This window comes from Macrobrachium nipponense, chromosome 2 (assembly GCF_015104395.2).
Source record: "Macrobrachium nipponense isolate FS-2020 chromosome 2, ASM1510439v2, whole genome shotgun sequence".
NCBI classification, from domain to species: Eukaryota; Metazoa; Arthropoda; class Malacostraca; order Decapoda; family Palaemonidae; genus Macrobrachium; species Macrobrachium nipponense.
Window position 1 is genome coordinate 169,791,572 of NC_087201.1, and position 21,685 is coordinate 169,813,256.

The 21,685-nt window shown below is 39.1% G+C and overlaps 1 protein-coding gene across 1 annotated transcript in view; it reads right to left on the bottom strand.

Annotated features, from left to right (window-relative positions):
• LOC135221372 (protein VASP homolog) overlaps window positions 1-17,862 on the bottom strand; it is a 108,939-nt gene extending 91,077 nt beyond the window's left edge. Inside the window, exon 1 of the mRNA XM_064259172.1 lies at window positions 17,721-17,862. Within this exon, the coding sequence (XP_064115242.1) occupies window positions 17,721-17,862 (142 nt within the window). The remainder of the gene's footprint in view (window positions 1-17,720) is intronic.
• Between the last annotated feature and the right edge of the window lie 3,823 nt (window positions 17,863-21,685).

A 21,685-nucleotide genomic window follows, 5' to 3' on the forward strand; every position in this document is an offset into this window, starting at 1 on the left:
CAGTTGCACTATGAAACAATTGTTAGGAGAGGGTGGAAAGTAAGATGGAAGAAAGAGAATATGAGAGGAGGTACAGTTAAAAGGCACGAAAGTGGTTGCAGCTAGGTGCCTGAGGAAGAAGGCACGCTGGCAAAGAACCTTAAGTAATGTCTATGGTGCACCGCATGATGTCCACTGACGGCACTATAGCCCCCTACAGTGATCCAGCGCCTCGAAAAACCGAAAAAAAATAATCACCCAAAAACAAAATTAAAATATCAAACAAAATCTAAATGAATGAACGAAACCCAGCCATCATCATTCAGCTTAATTAAACGCGGTTCGTAAAAAGATATATATATACATAAGTTTTTTTTTTTGAACGATCTGAGAGTACTCCCAGGTTTGAACCCAGCCTGTACAGAAATTTTCTTTTCAGAATGAAAGCCTCTCGAAAAATTCATTAATGTTTTTTCGCTCTCACTTTTCTCCGCCATTTATAATTTTTTTTTTTTTTTTTTTTTTTTTAATATTTCCTTTCCTCATTCATGTAGTATTTGAAGACGCTTAAGGAAACGAAGTATTTCTAAATGAGGGTATTTTTAGCAATACCCTTCCCGTGGATTTCGTTAAGACTCGGGACAAATTTTTTGCTTCTGGTATTTAACGAAATTATTTCACCTATTTCGTCGTTCTTTGAAAATACCTGGAAACTGAGCTCTCTCTCTCTCTCTCTCTCTCTCTCTCTCTCTCTCTCTCTCTCATACAGGAGCAGGGTAGGTTACCTTAAACGCACTCATGCAGACACACACACAGAGCGTTGGGGTAGAGGGGGGGCGGTCTGAACACTTCCCTTTAAACGTTCATCGAGAGAGAGAGAGAGAGAGAGAGAGAGAGAGAGAGAGAGAGAGAGAGAGACCTTACCTTACCTTACAGACCTTACATCCTGTTCGGGTTGCCCCAGGTCCCTCAGTGTGAGGCACCTCTAATGTCTACCAGATAATTGCTAATGCATATTCCGGTATATTTTGCATCTTCCAATCTTGGATGGTCTGGGATACAGCTCAGATATTTGTCGAGCTTATTCTTAAACACATCTACGCTCCCTCCTGATATATTCCTCAGATGAGCTGGCAACGCATTGAATAGACGCTGCATTGTCGATGCTGGTGCGTAGTGGATTAATGTCCTGTGTGTTTTCCTTATTTTTCCTGGTATAGTTTTGGGCACTATTAATCTACCTCTGCTTGCTCTTTCTGATATTTTTAACTCCATGATGTTTTCGGCAATTCCTTCTATCTGCTTCCATGCCTGAATTATCATGTAGCGTTCTCTTCTCCTTTCTAGACTATATAATTTTAAAGATTGTAGTCTTTCCCAGTAGTCAAGAACCTTAACTTCTTCTATTCTAGCTGTAAAGGACCTTTGTACACTCTATTTGTGCAATATCCTTTTGATAGTGTGGGTACCATATCATATTGCAATATTCAAGTGGACTACGAACATATGTTTTATAAAGCATAATCATGTGTTCAGCTTTTCTTGTTTTGAAGTGCCGTTACAACATTCCCATGTTTCCTTTGCATTTTGCCAATAGAATTGCTATTTGATCATTGCATAACATGCTCCTATTCAACATCACACCAAGGTCTTTAACTGCTTCCTTATTAGTGATTGTCTCGTTATTAGGTCCCCTATATGCATATAGCTTTCCTTCTTTATCTCCATAATTTATTGATGCAAATTTAGCAGAGTTTAACACCGTCCTATTTACCTCTGCCCAATCATATACTTTGTTAAGGTCTCTTTGTAGCGAGTTCCTATCTTCATCACAAGTAATTTTTCTACTTATTCTTGGGTCATCGGCAAAACTACTCGCTACCGAGTCCTTAACATTACTGTCTATGTCTGCAATTATAATAACAAACAGCATTGCAGCTACACCGTATCTTGTGGCACATCGGATATTACCTTAGCTTCATCCGATTTCTCATCGTTTGCAATAACTATCTGTTTTCTGTCGTGTAAAAATTCTTTTATCTATCTTCCTACTTTTCCACTATATCATGTTTTCTCATTTTCTTCGCTGATATATTATGATCTACCTTGTCCAAAGCTTTTCCAAAGTCTAGATAAACCACATCTGTTTGTTTTCCGTTTATCAAAACGGTGGACTAACAGTTGGGGGAGAGAGAAGTTAAGTATATTTTAGTTTTACCAGACCACTGAGCTGATAAACAGCTCTCCTAGGGCTGGCCCGAAGGATTAGATATTTTTACGTGGATAGAACCAATTGGTCACCTAGCAAACGGGACCTACAGCTTATTGTGGGATCCGAACCACACTATATCGAGAAATGAATTTCTATCACCAGAACTAAATTCCTGTGATTCCGCCTTGTCCAATCCGAGAATCGAACTTCAGACCACCAGATTGGCAGCCGAGCACGAAAACCACTCGTCCAACGAAGAACTTGAGGGAGAGAGAAATCTAGACACTTTCCTTTAAACACACATCTCGAGAGAGAGAGAGAGAGAGAGAGAGAGAGAGAGAGACCTTACAGACCTTACAGACCTTATATCCTGTTCGGGTTGCCCCAGGTCCCTCAGTGTGAGGCACCTCTAATGTCTACCAGAGAGTTGCTAGTACATCTTCCGATATATTTTGCATCTTCCAATCTTGGATGGTCTGGGATGCAGCTTAGATATTTGTCGAGCTTATTCTTAAACACATCTACGTTCACTCCTGATATATTCCTCAGATGAGGTGGCAACGCATTGAATAGACGCTGCATTATCGATGCTGGTGCGTAGTGGATTAATGTCCTGTGAGCTTTCCTTATTTTTCCTGGTATAGTTTTGGGCACTATTAATCTACCTCTGCTTGCTCTTTCTGATATTTTTAGCTCATTATGTTTTTGGCTATTCCTTCTATCTGTTTCCATGCCTGAATTATCATGTAGTGGTTCTCTTCTCCTTTCCTTAGACTTATATAAATTTTTAAGGATTGTAGAGAGGGAAGGAGAGAGGAGAGCAACATCGTATTATGAAAATTACAGAAATGCATAACTTACGGTCATTTACCGAAATTAGGATTTGAATAAAAAGAAGATTCCTTTGTATTATTTCTTCATGAGAGCAAGGGATTAGGGAATGAATCTCTCGCCTGCATTGTTAATACTTTGGTCTGGTTTGATGTGTCTAGCAGAGAATGTCCCCCCCCCCAAAAAAAAAAAAAAAAAAAAAAAAAGAGCAATACTTTATATTATGGTCAAAAGAAAAGTACTATTTCAGAGTATCCTGTGGCATTTCTCCGGTTGCATTGCTTATCTTAACATCTGTACACAATAAACCTGGCTATTTTTACTTACAAGAAGGATGAATGGGTTTAGAACTCGAGTCCTCATAATCCATCTATTTTGAAAATCCTGCCATAGGCCTATGAATGAAATGGTTAATGGACGTAAGTATAGGCCTAAGGCTTCATCATAAAAAATAAAAAATAATGTACACGTTACATCTAATTGCGCTCTGCCTCAGATTTCATTGAACGTGGCACGAGAGAGAGAGAGAGAGAGAGAGAGAGAGAGAGAGAGAGAGAGAGAGAGAGAGAGAGAGAGAGAGAGAGAGCCACTGCCAAGTTACATTGCTGGTCAGTTCTTTTAATCTGTCTCAGGTACCGTAAATGCATTGGTTTGTTGTGCCATTCCTCTGCTCTCTTTCATTCACCTGTCTCTATATATTTCCTGGTCTTCGATTATTATTATTATTATTATTATTATTATTATTATTATTATTATTATTATTATTATTATTATTATTATTCAGGAGATGAAAACCTATTAATCATTCCTCTGTTCTGTTTTTCATTCCATGTCTGTATATTTCTTCTGGGTCATCGATTAGTTATATTATTATTATTATTATTATTATTATTATTATTATTATTATTATTATTATTATTATTTTTCAGGAGATGAACCCGATTAACCATTCCTCTGTTCTGTTTTTTCATTCTCCTGTCTCTGTATATTTCTGGGTCTTCGATTATTATTATAAGTTATTTATTTATTTTGTTGGTCTATCACAGTTCTCCAAATTCGACTGAGTGGTATTTATAATGTGGGGTTCAGGGTTGCATCCTGCCTCCTTAGGAGTCCATCACTTTTCTTACTATGTGCGCCGTTTCTAGGATCACACTCTTCTGCATGAGTACTGGAGCTACTTCAGCCTCTAGTTTTTTTTTAGATTCCTTTTCAGGGATCTTGGGATCTTGCCTAGTGTTCCTATGATTATGGATGCAATTTCCACTGGCATATCCCATATCCTTCTTATTTCTATTTTCAGGTCTTATTATTTATCCATTTTTTTCCCTCTCTTTCTCCTCAACTCTGGTGTCCCACGGTATTGCGTCTGGTTTATTTGCACGTATTACCATATCTGTTCTGATACCATAGTCCCAGAGGATCTTTGCCTGATCGTTTTCTATCACTCCTTCAGGTTGGTGCGCGTACCACTTATTATTATTCATTATCATTCCTCTGTTCTGTTTTTCATCCTCCTGTCTGTATATTTCTGGGTCTTAGATTATTATTATTATTATTATTATTATTATTATTATTATTATTATTTTTTTTTTCTTTCTTTCTTTTTGCAATCTCACAATCCTCCAATTCGACTGGGTGGTATTTATAGTGTGGGGTTCCGGGTTGTATCCTGCCTCCTTAGGAGTCCATCACTTTTCTTACTATGTGTGCCGTTTCTAGGATCACACTCTTCTGCATGAGTCCTGGAGCTACTTCAGCCTCTAGTTTTTCTAGATTCCTTTTCAGGGATCTTGGGATCGGCCTAGTGCCTCTCCTATGATTATGGGTACGATTTCCACTGGCATATCCCATATCCTTCTTATTTCTATTTTCAGATCTTGATACTTATCCATTTTTTCCCTCTCTTTCTCTAAAACTCTGGTGTCCCATGGTATTGCGACATCAAAGAGAGATACTTCCTTCTTGACTTTGTCAATCAACGTCACGTCTGGTCTGTTTGCACGTATCATCCTATCCGTACTGATACCATAGTCCCAGAGGATCTTTGCATGATCGTTTTCTATCACTCCCTCAGGTTGGTGCTCGTACCACTTATTACTGCAAGGTAGCTGATGTTTCTTGCACAGGCTCCAGTGTATAGTCTTTTATGGTTGGTTCCGAATAGCTTGTTCTGTTGGTATCCCTTATTCCTGTTCATGTACCGTTGGATCTTATGTGCTTTGGCCTTAAGCCTCTGTTTTACATCTTCTATTGTGTTGTTTAGTCCCCTCTCTTGTACTTTGTATTTCTCGTTGAGTTCCTCCCTTGTTTTCTTGCTTCTTAGCCTTTTTTCTGCCATCTCTTTCAGTTTACTCAAGTCAGATCTCATCACCATGATTTGCTTTTCCAGGCGCCTTTTCCAAGGAGGTTGCTATTTTGGTTTCTGTTGGGTTGGTTGTGCTGGTGGTGTTGGTGTTCGAATCCCCATCAGTTCTGCTAATAATCTTGCTCCTGCATATGTCAAGTTATTTGTTTCAGTGATACTGGTGGTGTGTATTATGCCCATTATTTCATTGACCTCACATGTTTTCTCCCTTAATTTCTTGGTGTTGTAGGCTTTCATGGAGGGGATCTTTGTTCTCTCTGTATCTGGCTCCATCCATTGTCTAATCTTATTATTATTATTATTATTATTATTATTATTATTATTATTATTATTATTATTATTATATTATTATTATTTATTATTATTATTATTATTATTATTATTATTTTTTTTTTTTTTTTACTCTATCACAGTCCTCCAATTCGACTGGGTGGTATTTATAGTGTGGGCTTCCGGGTTGCATCCTGCCTCCTTAGGAGTCCATCACTCTCCTTACTATGTGTGCCGTTTCTAGGATCACACTCTTCTGCATGAGTCCTGGAGCTACTTCAGCCTCTAGTTTTTCTAGATTCCTTTTCAGGGATCTTGGGATCGTGCCTAGTGCTCCTATGATTATGGGTACGATTTCCACTGGCATATCCCATATCCTTCTTATTTCTATTTTCAGATCTTGATACTTATCCATTTTTTCCCTCTCTTACTCTTCAACTCTGGTGTCCCATGGTATTGCGACATCAATGAGTGATACTTTCTTCTTGACTTTGTCAATCACCCTATCCGTTCTGATACCATAGTCCCAGAGGATCTTTGCGTGATCGTTTTCTATCACTCCCTCAGGTTGTTGCTCGTACCACTTATTACTGCAAGGTAGCTGGTGTTTCTTGCACAGGCTCCAGTGGAGGGCTTTTGCCACTGAATCATGCCTCTTTTTGTACTGGTTCTGTGCAAGTGCCGGGCATTCGCTTGCTATGTAGTTTATGGTTTCATTTTTCATATTGCACTTCCTACGTATGGGAGAGATGTTATTTCCGTCTATCGTTCTTTGAACATATCTGGTTCTTAGTGCCTGATCTTGTGCCGCTGTTATCATTCCTTCAGTTTCCTTCTTTAGCTCTCCCCTCTGTAGCCATTGCCAATTTTCATTGCTGGCTAGTTCTTTAGTCTGTCTCATGTATTGTCCGTGCATTGGTTTGTTGTGCCAGTCCTCTGTTCTGTCTGTCTTTCTCTTGTCTCTGTATATTTGTGGGTCTTCGTCTACTTTTATTAGTCCTTCTTCCCATGCACTCTTTAGCCACTCGTCTTCACTGGTTTTCAGATATTGCCCCAGTGCTCTGTTCTCAATGTTGACGCAGTCCTCTATACTTAGTAAGTTCCTCTCCCTCCTTCCTTTTCGTGTTATGTATAGTCTGTCCGTATTTGCTCTTGGGTGTAGTGCTTTGTGTATTGTCATTATGTTTCCTGGTTTTTCTGATCTAAAGTCGGCAGTTCTGCCTTCGTCCATTCCACTATTCCTGCGCTGTATCTGATACTGGCACTGCCCAGTGTTTATGGCTTTTATCATATTTCCGGCGTTGAGTTTTGACTTGAGTATCGCCTTGATTCTCTGCATATATTCTTTCCTGATCGTTTCCTTTATCTCTTGGTGTTTTATATCCCCTCCTTCCATTATTCCCAGGTATTTGTATCCTGTCTCATCTATGTGTTTGATGTTGCTCCCATCTGGTAGCTTTATCCCTTCAGTTCTCGTTACTTTGCCTTTTTGTATTATTATTATTATTAATATTATTATTATTATTTTTTTTTTTATTTTTTTTTTTTTTTTTGCTCTATCACAGTCTGCCAATTCGACTGGGTGGTATTTATAGTGTGGGGTTCCGGGTTGCATCCTGCTCCTTAGGAGTCCATCACTTTTCTTACTATGTGTGCCGTTTCTAGGATCACACTCTTCTGCATCAGTCCTGGAGCTACTTCAGCCTCTAGTTTTTCTAGATTCCTTTTCAGGGATCTTGGGATCGTGCCTAGTGCTCCTATGATTATGGGTACGATTTCCACTGGCATATCCCACATCCTTCTTATTTCTATTTTCAGATCTTGATACTTATCCATTTTTTCCCTCTCTTTCTCTTCAACTCTGGTGTCCCATGGTATGCGACATCAATGAGTGATACTTTCTTCTTGACTTTGTCAATCAACGTCACGTCTGGTCTGTTTGCACGTATCACCCTATCCGTTCTGATACCATAGTCCCAGAGGATCTTTGCCTGATCGTTTTCTATCACTCCTTCAGGTTGGTGCTCGTACCACTTATTACTGCAAGGTAGCTGATGTTTCTTGCACAGGCTCCAGTGGAGGGCTTTTGCCACTGAATCATGCCTCGTTTGTACTGGTTCTGTGCAAGTGCCGGGCATTCACTTGCTATGTGGTTTATGGTTTCATTTTTCGTATTGCACTTCCTACATATGGGAGAGATGTTATTTCTTTCCGTCTATCGTACTTTGAACATATCTGGTTCTTAGGGCCTGATCTTGTGCCGCTGTTATCATTCCTTCAGTTTCCTTCTTTAGCTCTCCCCTCTGTAGCCATTGCCAATTGTCATCGCTGGCTAGTTCTTTAGTCTGTCTCATGTATTGTCCGTGCATTGGTTTGTTGTGCCAGTCCTCTGTTCTTTCTGTCTTTCTCCTGTCTCTGTATATTTCTGGGTCTTCGTCTACTTTTATTAGTCCTTCTTCCCATGCACTCTTTAGCCACTCGTCTTCACTGGTTTTCAGATATTGCCCCAGCGCTCTGTTTTCGATGTTGACGCAGTCCTCTATACTTAGTAGTCCTCTCCCTCCTTCCTTTCGTGTTATGTATAGTCTGTCCGTATTTGCTCTTGGGTGTAGTGCTTTGTGTATTGTCATTTGTTTCCTGGTTTTCTGATCTATGCTGCGGAGTTCTGCCTTCGTCCATTCCACTATTCCTGTGCTGTATCTGATTATTATTATTATTATTATTATTATTATTATTATTATTATTATTATTATTATTATTATTATTATTATTATTCAAAGGGGCCACTGACTTGAAATATGGCGTTCACTGTGAAGGAAGTCAAAGAAAATAATATAAATCATAGCAGAGACGCGACCAGTTACTAGAAAAAAATAAATGAACAAATTAAGAGATGAGTAGATAAAAAGATATATATAGAAAGTATTAAAATAGTTGAGGAGACTTTTCAGAATCTGGGTGTAGTATGTTCTTCCTGATTACACGCTGAGTGTTTTCCTGACACTGCTGGGTCAAGTTTAAGTTTCAAAGAGGAATTTTGGGGGAAAAAATGTCCACAATGGAGTGCAAAAATAAGTTAAGTACAACTTACTTTTACCAGACCGCTGAGCTGATTAACAGCTCTCCTTAGCAACGGGACCTACAGCTTTTTGTGGGATCTGAATCACATTATATCGAGAAATGAATTTCTATTACCAGAAATAAATTATTATGATTCTGCGTTGGCCGAGCCGAAACAATGGCATGTGAAAATATATATATAAAAAAATCCAACAGCTGGGACCAGTGAGGTCATTCAGCGCTGAAAAGGAAATGGACAGTGAAAGATTTGAAAGGTGTGACAGGAGGAAAAACCTGAGGGAAGTAAGATGGAAGAGAGGGAATATGAACGGAGGAACAGTAAAAGGAACGAAAGGGGTTGCATCTATAGGGGCCGAAGGGACTCCTGATAGAACTTCCCCCTACACCCCTACATTTTCGCTTAGGGCCCTTTCACACTATGTCGCACGTAAATGCGAAACGATGTCGCACCTACATGCGGCTTGCAGTCGACAATTATCTCTAATGTACCTTTTCACACTATGTCGGTCCGGCAAATTTGCCGGTCCGGCATGGCATTACAGCCGACAGGTCCCGCTGGACATGTCCGGTGTTGCACCCAGACGCGATTGCAGTTGGCCATTGCGTTCAATATCTGTCTTCACACTATGCGATTGTTTCCTGCATATACGTGCGGCAGCAATAAACTTCCACTGCTTCTGGTGATCGGGCACAGTGGGTATTGAAATAATTTGAGGGAAATAAATAGTGTTGTTCCCGTTGCTGAATAACCACTGGTTCCATGCTACGAAACAACACCATACAATAATAATAATAATAACAATAATAAAGAGTGTTATTGGTAAATAAGAAAGAACTAGAGTTATGGATAAGTATAAACTACTGAGAAATGATTTACTAAATAATTTGCAGTTTTTTTCATTTAGGTTACATATACATTTTGATACTGAAATTATTAGAAGGTTATCGGCAAATTTATATAAAAGATTCGATAAATATGATTTTTTAAGAAGTTTTCCTATTGAACACTTACGTTTTATTTACATTAATTAATGAAACAGATAGAGATATGCATTTTTTTTTATCAAGGTGAAATATTTTTGTTTTTGATATAGATATTTCAGTTTATACTTTTGATAAACAGAGATGTTTCAGCTAACACTTGTTTTCGTTTATCCCTTTTAATTTTTATATAGAGAAGTAAATTTACAAGGAAAGGTGCATATTATTTCCTTTTACCTGATGGTAACTGCCAGTTATGCTGGCGAAATAGCATCTCTGAATGTCGTATTTCCTTTTAGCAACTGGTCACGTAGACGTGACAAGAGTTCCTCAAAGGTTTTTTTAGACATTCTGAAGAAATAAAAAAAATTTATCATCATCTCTCTTCAGCTCCTCGAAAATTGTGGCAAATGCACCATACAAGTGCCTTTGTGTATTCAAAGGGTGTGTACCCAGTGAATTCTAGATTTTCACTTCTTTCTTTTTCTCAAATGAAATAAATAAAGACAAAAATTTTCTCCTCCTCTCCATCTAGTCACCACTTTGTGCGGCAGTCGGATTCGCGCAATTTTGTGTCGCATTTAGATCCGGTACTGCAATCGTATCTTGGTGCGACAAGAATCGCATAGTGTGAAAGGGCCTAGTCGGGGAGGAAGCCTACATAGTACGTTGTTGTTGTTGCTGTTCTTGTTAGGGTGGGGATGAGGTTTAGAAAGGTCTATGGAAGAACCTACAAAGGTCAGAAAACGGTGTTTCGCATTGGGTTCAAGATACAGGAATTTTAGGATACGATATTTGAGATTGATTTATTAGAATGAAAATGTAAAAAATAATCTGCATGTTGAACAGTGTCCTGTAGATCTGTAGATTTCAGCACGCGCCCAGAGTAAGCTGAAGGTCGCATGAAGATTAAATTACCTAATGCATTCGTTCATTCAAATCGATGCAGTCAGAATTGAGCTGAATATATACAATTTAGGCCAAAGGCCAAGCACTGGGACCTATGATGAGGTCATGCAGCGCTGAAATGGAAATTGACAGTGAAAAGGTATGAAAGGCGTAACAGGAGGAAAACCTCAAAGCAGTTGCACTCTGAAACAATTGTTAGGAGAGGGTGGAAAGTAAGATGGAAGAAAGAGAATATGAGAGGAGGTACAGTAAAAAGGCACGAAAGTGGTTGCAGCTAGGGGCCTTAGGAAGAAGGCACGCTGGGAAAGAACCTTAAGTAATGCCTACGGTGCACCACATGATGTCCACTGACGGTACTATAGCACCCTACGGTGATCCAGCGCCTCGAAAAACCGGAAAAAAAATCTCCCAAAAACAAAATTAAAATATCAAACAAAATCTAAATGAATGAACGAAACCCAGCCATCATCATTCAGCTTAATTAAACGCGGTTCGTAAAAAGATATATATATACATCAGGTTTTTTTTTTTTTTTTTGAACGAACTGAGAGTACTCCCGGGTTTGAACCCAGCCTGTACAGAAATTTTCTTTTCAGAATGAAACCCTCTCGAAAAATTCATTAATGTTTTTTCGCTCTCACTTTTCTCCGCCATTTATAAATTTTTTTTTTTTTAATATTTCCTTTCCTCATTCATGTAGTATTTGAAGACACTTAAGGAAACGAAGTATTTCTAAATGAGGGCATTTTTAGCAATACCCTCCCCGTGGATTTCGTTAAGACTCGGGACAAATTTTTTGCCTCTGGTATTTAACGAAATCATTTCACCTATTTCGTCGTTCTTTGAAAATACCTGGAAACACTCTCTCTCTCTCTCTCATACAGGAGCAGGGTAGGGGGGGCTGGCCGGTCTGAACACTTCCCTTTAAACGTTCATCGAGAGAGAGAGAGAGAGAGAGAGAGAGAGAGAGAGAGAGAGAGAGAGAGAGACCTTACCTTACCTTACAGACCTTACATCCTGTTCCGGTTGCCCCAGGTCCCTCAGTGTGAGGCACCTCTAATGTCTACCAGAGAGTTGCTAGTGCATCTTCCGGTATATTTTGCATCTTCCAATCTTGGATGGTCTGGGATGCAGCTTAGATATTTGTCGAGCTTATTCTTAAACACATCTACGCTCACTCCTGATATATTCCTCAGATGAGCTGGCAACGCATTGAATAGACGCTGCATTGTCGATGCTGGTGCGTAGTGGATTAATGTCCGGTGTGTTTTCCTTATTTTTCCTGGTATAGTTTTGGGCACTATTAATCTACCTCTGCTTGCTCTTTCCGATATTTTTAACTCCATGATGTTTTCGGCAATTCCTTCTATCTCTTTCCATGCCTGTATTATCATGTAGCGTTCTCTTCTCCTTTCTAGACTATATAATTTTAAAGATTGTAGTCTTTCCCAGTAGTCAAGAACCTTAACTTCTTCTATCATAGCTGTAAAGGACCTTTGTTCACTCTCTATTTTTGCAATATCCTTTTGATAGTGTGGGTACCATATCATATTGCAATATTCAAGTGGACTACGAACATACGTTTTATAAAGCATAATCATGTGTTCAGCTTTTCTTGTTTTGAAGTGCACTAACAACATTCCCATTTTTACTATGCATTTTGCCAATAGAATTGCTATTTGATCATTGCATAACATGTTCCTATTCAACATCACACCAAGGTCTTTAACTGCTTCCTTATTAGTGATTGTCTCGTTATTAGGTCCCCTATATGCATATAGCTTTCCTTCTTTATCTCCATAATTTATTGATTCAAATTTATCAGAGTTAAATACCATCCTATTTACCTCTGCCCATTCATATACTTTGTTAAGGTCTCTTTGTAGCGAGTTCCTATCTTCATCACAAGTAACTTTTCTACTTATTCTTGGGTCATCGGCGAAACTACTCACTACCGAGTCCTTAACATTACTGTCTATCTCTGCAATCATAATAACAAACAGCAATGCAGCTACACGTACCTTGTGGCACATCGGATATTACCTTAGCTTCATTCGATTTTTCATCGTTTGCAATAACTATCTGTTTTCTGTCGTGTAAAAATTCTTTTATCCATCTTCCTACTTTTCCACTATATCATGTTTATTCATTTTCTTCACTGATATATTATGATCTACCTTGTCAAAAGCTTTTGCAAAGTCTAGATAAACCACATCTGTTTCTTTTCCGTTTATCAAAATTTGTATGTATGTTCTCACGGTGGACTAACGGATGGTAGAGAGAGAAGTTAAGTATATCTTAGTTTTACCAGACCACTGAGCTGATTAACAGCTCTCCTAGGGCTGGCCCGAAGGATTAGATATTTTCACGTGGCTAGGAACCAATTAGTCACCTAGCAAACGGGACCTACAGCTTATTGTGGGATCCGGACCACACTATATCGAGAAATGAATTTCTATCACCAGAAATTTATTCCTCTGATTCCGCGTTGGCCAAGCCGAGAATCGAACTTCGGACCACCGGATTGGCAGCCGAGCTAGAAAACCACTCGTCCAACGAGGAACTTGGGAGAGAGAGAAATCTAGACACTTTCTTTTAAACGCACATCTCGAGAGAGAGAGAGAGAGAGGAGAGAGAGAGAGAGAGAGAGAGAGCAACATCGTATTATGAAAATTACAGAAATGCATAACTTACGATCATTTATCGAAATTAGGATTTGAATAAAAAGAAGATTCCTTTGTATTATTTCTTCATGAGAGCAAGGGATTAGGGAATGAATCCCTCGTCTGCATTGTTAATACTCTGGTATGGTTTGATGTGTCTAGCAGAGAATGCCCCCCCCAAAAAAAAATAAAATAAATAAGCAATACTTTATATTATGGTCAAAAGAAAAGTACATTTCAGAGTATCCTGTGGCATTTCTCCGGTTGCATTGCTTATCTTAACATCTGTACACAATAAACCTGGCTATTTTTACTTACAAGAAGGATGAATGGGTTTAGAACTCGAGTCCTCATAATCCATCTATTTTGAAAATCCTGCCATAGGCCTATGAATGAAATGGTTAATGGACGTAAGTATAGGCCTAAGGCTTCCACATATAAAAAACTAATGTACACGTTACGTCTAATTGCGCTCTGCCTCCAGATTTCATTGAACGTGGCACTAAGAGAGAGAGAGAGAGAGAGAGAGAGAGAGAGAGAGAGAGAGGCACTGCCACGTTACATTGCTGGTCAGTTCTATAAATCTGTCTCAGGTACCGTCCGTGCATTGGTTTGTTGTGCCATTCCTCTGCTCTCTCTTTCATTCACCTGTCTCTGCATATTTCTGGGTCTTCGATTATTATTATTATTATTATTATTATTATTATTATTATTATTATTATTATTATTATTATTCAGGAGATGAAACCTATTAATCATTCCTCTGTTCTGTTTTTCATTCACCTGTCTGTATATTTCTGGGTCATCGATTATTATTATTATTATTATTATTATTATTATTATTATTATTATTATTATTATTATTATTATTATTATTATTATTATTATTATTATTATTCAGGAGATGAACCCGATTAACCATTCCTCTGTTCTGTTTTTTCATTCTCCTGTCTCTGTATATTTCTGGGTCTTCGATTATTATTATAAGTTATTTATTTATTTTGTTGGTCTATCACAGTTCTCCAAATTCGACTGAGTGGTATTTATAATGTGGGGTTCAGGGTTGCATCCTGCCTCCTTAGGAGTCCATCACTTTTCTTACTATGTGCGCCGTTTCTAGGATCACACTCTTCTGCATGAGTACTGGAGCTACTTCAGCCTCTAGTTTTTTTTTAGATTCCTTTTCAGGGATCTTGGGATCTTGCCTAGTGTTCCTATGATTATGGATGCAATTTCCACTGGCATATCCCATATCCTTCTTATTTCTATTTTCAGGTCTTATTATTTATCCATTTTTTCCCTCTCTTTCTCCTCAACTCTGGTGTCCCACGGTATTGCGTCTGGTTTATTTGCACGTATTACCATATCTGTTCTGATACCATAGTCCCAGAGGATCTTTGCCTGATCGTTTTCTATCACTCCTTCAGGTTGGTGCGCGTACCACTTATTATTATTCATTATCATTCCTCTGTTCTGTTTTTCATCCTCCTGTCTGTATATTTCTGGGTCTTAGATTATTATTATTATTATTTTTTTTTCTTTCTTTCTTTTTGCTCTATCACAATCCTCCAATTCGACTGGGTGGTATTTATAGTGTGGGGTTCCGGGTTGTATCCTGCCTCCTTAGGAGTCCATCACTTTTCTTACTATGTGTGCCGTTTGTAGGATCACACTCTTCTGCATGAGTCCTGGAGCTACTTCAGCCTCTAGTTTTTCTAGATTCCTTTTCAGGGATCTTGGGATCGTGCCTAGTGCTCCTATGATGATGGGTACGATTTCCACTGGCATATCCCATATCCTTCTTATTTCTATTTTCAGATCTTGATACTTATCCATTTTTTCCCTCTCTTTCTCTTCAACTCTGGTGTCCCATGGTATTGCGACATCAAAGAGAGATACTTCCTTCTTGACTTTGTCAATCAACGTCAAGTCTGGTCTGTTTGCACGTATCATCCTATCCGTACTGATACCATAGTCCCAGAGGATCTTTGCATGATCGTTTTCTATCACTCCCTCAGGTTGGTGCTCGTACCACTTATTATTATTCATTATCATTCCTCTGTTCTGTTTTTCATCCTCCTGTCTGTATATTTCTGGGTCTTAGATTATTATTATTATTATTATTATTATTATTATTTTCTTTCTTTCTTTTTGCAATCTCACAATCCTCCAATTCGACTGGGTGGTATTTATAGTGTGGGGTTCCGGGTTGTATCCTGCCTCCTTAGGAGTCCATCACTTTTCTTACTATGTGTGCCGTTTCTAGGATCACACTCTTCTGCATGAGTCCTGGAGCTACTTCAGCCTCTAGTTTTTTCTAGATTCCTTTCAGGGATCTTGGGATCGTGCCTAGTGCTCCTATGATTATGGGTACGATTTCCACTGGCATATCCCATATCCTTCTTATTCCTATTTTCAGATCTTGATACTTATCCATTTTTTCCCTCTCTTTCTCTAAAACTCTGGTGTCCCATGGTATTGCGACATCAAAGAGAGATACTTCCTTCTTGACTTTGTCAATCAACGTCAAGTCTGGTCTGTTTGCACGTATCATCCTATCCGTACTGATACCATAGTTCCAGAGGATCTTTGCATGATCGCTTTCTATCACTCCCTCAGGTTGGTGCTCGTACCACTTATTACTGCAAGATAGCTGATGTTTCTTGCACATATGATAAAAGCCATAAACACATGGGCAGTGCCAGTAATCAGATACAGCGCAGGAATAGTGGAATGGACGAAGGCAGAACTCCGCAGCATAGATCAGAAAACCAGGAAACATATGACAATACACAAAGCACTACACCCAAGAGCAAATACGGACAGACTATACATAACACGAAAGGAAGGAGGGAGAGGACTACTAAGTATAGAGGACTGCGTCAACATCGAGAACAGAGCACTGGGGCAATATCTGAAAACCAGTGAAGACGAGTGGCTAAAGAGTGCATGGGAAGAAGGACTAATAAAAGTAGACGAAGACCCACAAATATACAGAGACAGAGAATGACAGACAGAACAGAGGACTGGCACAACAAACCAATGCACGGACAATACATGAGACAGACTAAAGAACTAGCCAGCGATGACACATGGCAATGGCTACAGAGGGGAGAGCTAAAGAAGGAAACTGAAGGAATGATAACAGCGGCACAAGATCAGGCACTAAGAACCAGATATGTTCAAAGAACGATAGATGGAAATAACATCTCTCCCATATGTAGGAAGTGCAATACGAAAAATGAAACCATAAACCACATAGCAAGCGAATGCCCGCACTTGCTCAGAACCAGTACAAAAAGAGGCATGATTCAGTGGCAAAAGCCCTCCACTGGAGCCTGTGCAAGGAACATCAGCTACCTTGCAGTAATAAGTGTTACGAGCACCCAACCTGAGGGGAGTGATAGAAAACGATCAGGCAAAGATCCTCTGGGGACTATGGTATCAGGACGGATAGGTGATACGTGCAAACAGACCAGACTTGACGTTGATTGACAAAGTCAAGAAGAAAGTATCACTCATTGATGTCGCAATACCATGGGACACCAGAGTTGAAGAGAAAGAGAGGGAAAAAATGGATAAGTATCAAGATCTGAAAATAGAAATAAGAAGGATATGGGATATGCCAGTGGAAATCATACCCATAATCATAGGAGCACTAGGCACGATCCCCAAGATCCCTGAAAAGGAATCTAGAAAAACTAGAGGCTGAAGTAGCTCCAGGACTCATGCAGAAGAGTGTGATCCTACAAACGTCACACATAGTAAGAAAAGTGATGGACTCCTAAGGAGGCAGGATACAACCCGGAACCCCACACTATAAATACCACCCAGTCGAATTGGAGGACTGTGATAAAAAAAAAAAAAAAAAAAAAAAAAAAAAAAAAATAAAAAAAAAAAAAAAAAAAAAAAAAAAAAAAAAAAATAATAATAATAATAATAATAATATAATAATAATAATAATAATAATAATAATACAATAGCTGTTTCAACGGCACTTAATTTATATAGAATCTTCTCAATTCTTCTTATTATCTTTTCTCGTCAGCATGCTGACGAGAAAAAAGATAATAAGAAGAATCGAGAAGATTTCTATATAAATTAAATGTCGCTTGAAACAGCTATTGTATCAATGCTACTGCCCTCAGAGAAGGCCTCCTTACTAATAATAATAATAATAATAATAATAATAATAATAATAATCGAAGACCCAGAAATAAATAGAGGCAGGGGAATACAAAAATATAATTGATATTGTCTTGTTATAAGTCTTTGGTAGCAATAGGCTCTCTCTCTCTCTCTCTCTCTCTCTCTCTCTCTCTCTCTCTCTCTCTCTCTCTCTCTCTCTCTCAGAAAGCCAAAGATGTGGACGGAATCCACCAGGAACCAACAACCGATAATTGTGTCTCGTTGGGCAAAGGTTAACCTGCGATAGTTGAGGAGGAGGAGGAGGAGGAGGAGTGAGGAGGAGGAGGAAGAGGAGGAGGAGGCGGAGGAGGGAGAGGAGGAAGAGGAGGAGGGGAAGGAGTAGGAGGAGGAGGAGGACTATGAATATAAGAAACATCCATTCAAAAGCAACAGAACGAAAAATAAAAAAAATATCACGTCTCTCACCACAAATCACTCTTCGACTCGCGTAGTGAGAGCCTGCAACCCCGCCCCCATGATAATATCAAGCTGTATTATAAAGCCTTCATGAGTTCCCATTACCGAGATGAAGAGGACTCCATTAAGAAAATTATTTCTGAAAATGTATCCCCGACCGACGACACCAAAAATATCGACCTGATCATTTACTACCAGTATCGGAGGACGCGCGACCTTATTATGAAAAATAACCCCTCTCCACAGGTACGAGACCCCCTGAAGCAGACGCATGTGGTCTACCAGTATACATGCCCAGTCCGCGGTTGCAGCGGCGCCTACGTTGGTATGACTACCATGCGCCTGTAGAAGAGACTCTCATGCCACGCCCAAGAGGGGACTATCAAGAATCACGCCCGCACCAAACATCAAGAGGCCATCTCCCGGGATGTGATCATCCAAAACACGAAGATCATCGGAAAGGCCCCTGATGCCCGTCGGTTACGCCTGCTGGAGGCGCTTCTCATCCAGCAAGTAAAACCTACACTAAATACGACTCAGGAAGAATTTCTCCTCCCTACGAGTATGAGAAGACCTGCCACCAACAATGACACCACCGAGCATGACAATCCACGGAAGACAACGCCCCCGAAACAAGAGACTCCTCCGTAATCAAGTTAGCCGCCCATCAACGTAACCGCGCCGCTAAGAAGGTCTAGGTGGCTGCAGGACCTACAGCATCGCAACCATCAACTCGGAAAAAGTGGCTTGAGACCTGATTCAAGCCACCAATGAAAGCCAATAGTAGATCAGCATAGGGCAGACCCCCTGGTGTCAACTCCAAATATAAACGAGGACGGACACCACTCCAAGATCAGTCCACCTTCAGCTTCCCAGCCCGTGATGTCTGGCAGCTCCAGACGAAAGCTCGCGCCAAAAGAGAGAGAGAGAGAGAGAGACTGTTAATGACTTTGATGACTATGGTATCATAGTTTACTGTAAAATTCAAATATATACACCAATTTTCGACTCTGTATTTGATCATGACGTCATAGGCGCTCTACTAGCCTGTCCAAGTAGTATGGAAAAGCCGCTATTCGGAAAATAGAGAAGAATCTCTACAAGTGTAACGCTGCTGAAGTAGCCATTACTTTTAATAAAGTGTTATTATTATTATTATTATTATTATTATTATTATTATTATTACGACTTATTATTATTATTATTATTATATTATTATTATTGTTATTATCATTATTATTCCAAAGATGAACCCCCATTCATATGGAAGAAACCCACCAAATGGGCTACTGACTTGGAATTCAAACTTCCAAACAATATGGCGTTCATTTGAAATTATTATGAATTATTATTATTATTATTATCATTATCATTATTATTATTATTATTATTATTATTATTATTATTATTATTATTATTAAGAGGATGAACCCCCACTCATATGGAACAACCCCACCAAAGGGGCCAATGACTTGAAATTCAATCTTCCAAAGAAGTAGAAGGGAGTGAAGAGAAATACAGAGAAATCCAGTCCAAAGCATGATCCGACCTCCAGCTTACTCGGCGCGCGTGCTAAAATCTACGGTCAAATACAGCGTTGTTTCACCAACGAAAATTAAAATGAATAAGGTGTATTTATTAGAAATGATTGTTCTTTAGTGTTTGACACGCAAATTATTTATTATTTATTTTTTTTTACATTTTCATTCTCATTAATAAATGATAAATATCTTATTCTAAAATTCCTGTATTTTTCACGCAACGCGAAGCATCTCTTCTCAGAGCTTTTTAGGGTTCTTTTTAGGGTTTGTAGGCTTACTCCCCGAGTAAGCAAAAAGGAAAAGAAAGCACAGGGGTTCTATATAATCCACGAACTGAAAACAGTTGCAAAGAAGTTAATTAAGTATTTGGTTTTGATATATTATTATTCGAGACGCAAAGAGAAAGCGCAGAGAGAGAGAGAGAGAGAGGAGAGAGAGAGAAAGAGGGAGGCTCCTTTCTCCCATTAAAATGTAGTTTGTCTTCGGCTTCTTTCAGACTCAGCGAAAGTAATTTAAACTCCGAAACACGTTGCTCAAAGGGAGGGAATTATCAAGTTTTAATTTTCCGTTACAAAAGAACCTCCCCTCCCCCTCCCACCATTCCCACCCCCCACTCCCCCCCCAAACAAACAACTTTCCCGTTTCCTCTTTTTGATGATATGGTGAAGGCTAATCCCGTGAATAAACTGATTCGCTTATAGAAATATATATATATATACATACTTGTATATATATATATATATATATATATATATATATATATATATATATATATATACATATATATATATATATATATATATATATATATATATATATATATATATATATATATATATATATATATATATGTATTACACCACTGCGCCTTTATTCACCATTATTATTATTATTATTATTATTATTATTATTATTTTTTTTTTTTTTTTTTTTTTTTTTTTTATCACAGTCCTCCAATTCGACTGGGTGGTATTTATAGTGTGGGGTTCCGGGTTGCATCCTGCTCCTTAGGAGTCCATCACTTTTCTTACTATGTGTGCCGTTTCTAGGATCACACTCTTCTGCATGAGTCCTGGAGCTACTTCAGCCTCTAGTTTTTCTAGATTCCTTTTTCAGGGATCTTGGGATCGTGCCTAGTGCTCCTATGATTATGTACGATTTCCACTGACATATCCCATATCCTTCTTATTTCTATTTTTCAGATCTTGATACTTATCCATTTTTCACTCTCTTTCTCTTCAACTCTGGTGTCCCATGGTATTGCGGACATCAATGAGTGATACTTTCTTCTTGACTTTGTCAATCAACGTCACGTCTGGTCTGTTTGCACGTATCACCCTATCCGTTCTGATACCATAGTCCCAGAGGATCTTTGCCTGATCGTTTTCTATCACTCCCTCAGGTTGGTGCTCGTACCACATTATTACTGCAAGGTAGCTGATGTTTCTTGCACAGGCTCCAGTGGAGGGCTTTTGCCACTGAATCATGCCTCTTTTTTGTACTGGTTCTGTGCAAGTGCCGGGCATTCACTTGCTATGTGGTTTATGGTTTCATTTTTCGTATTGCACTTCATACATATGGGAGAGAATGTTATTTCCGTCTATCATACTTTGAACATATCTGGTTCTTAGGGCCTGATCTTGTGCGCTGTTATCATTCCTTCAGTTTTCCTTCTTTAGCTCTCCCCTCTGTAGCCATTGCCAATTGTCATCGCTGGCTAGTTTCTTTAGTCTGTCTCATGTATTGTCCGTGCATTGGTTTGTTGTGCCAGTCCTCTGTTCTTTCTGTCTTTCTCCTGTCTCTGTATATTTCTGGGTCTTCGTCTACTTTTATTAGTCCTTCTTCCCATGCACTCTTTAGCCACTCGTCTTCACTGGTTTTCAGATATTGCCCCAGTGCTCTGTTCGATGTTGACACAGTCCTCTATACTTAGTAGTCCTCCCCTCCCCCTCCTTCCTTTCGTGTTATGTATAGTCTGTCCGTATTTGCTCTTGGGTGTAGTGCTTTGTGTATTGTCATTTGTTTCCTGGTTTTCTGATCTATGCTGCGGAGCTCTGCCTTCGTCCATTCCACTATTCCTGCGCTGTATCTGATTACTGGCAGCTGCCCATGTGTTTATGGCTTTTATCATATTTCCGGCGTTGAGTTTTGACTTGAGTATCGCCTTGAGTCTCTGCATATATTCTTTCCTGATCGTGTCCTTCATCTCTTGGTGTTTTATATCTCCTCCTTCCATTATTCCCAG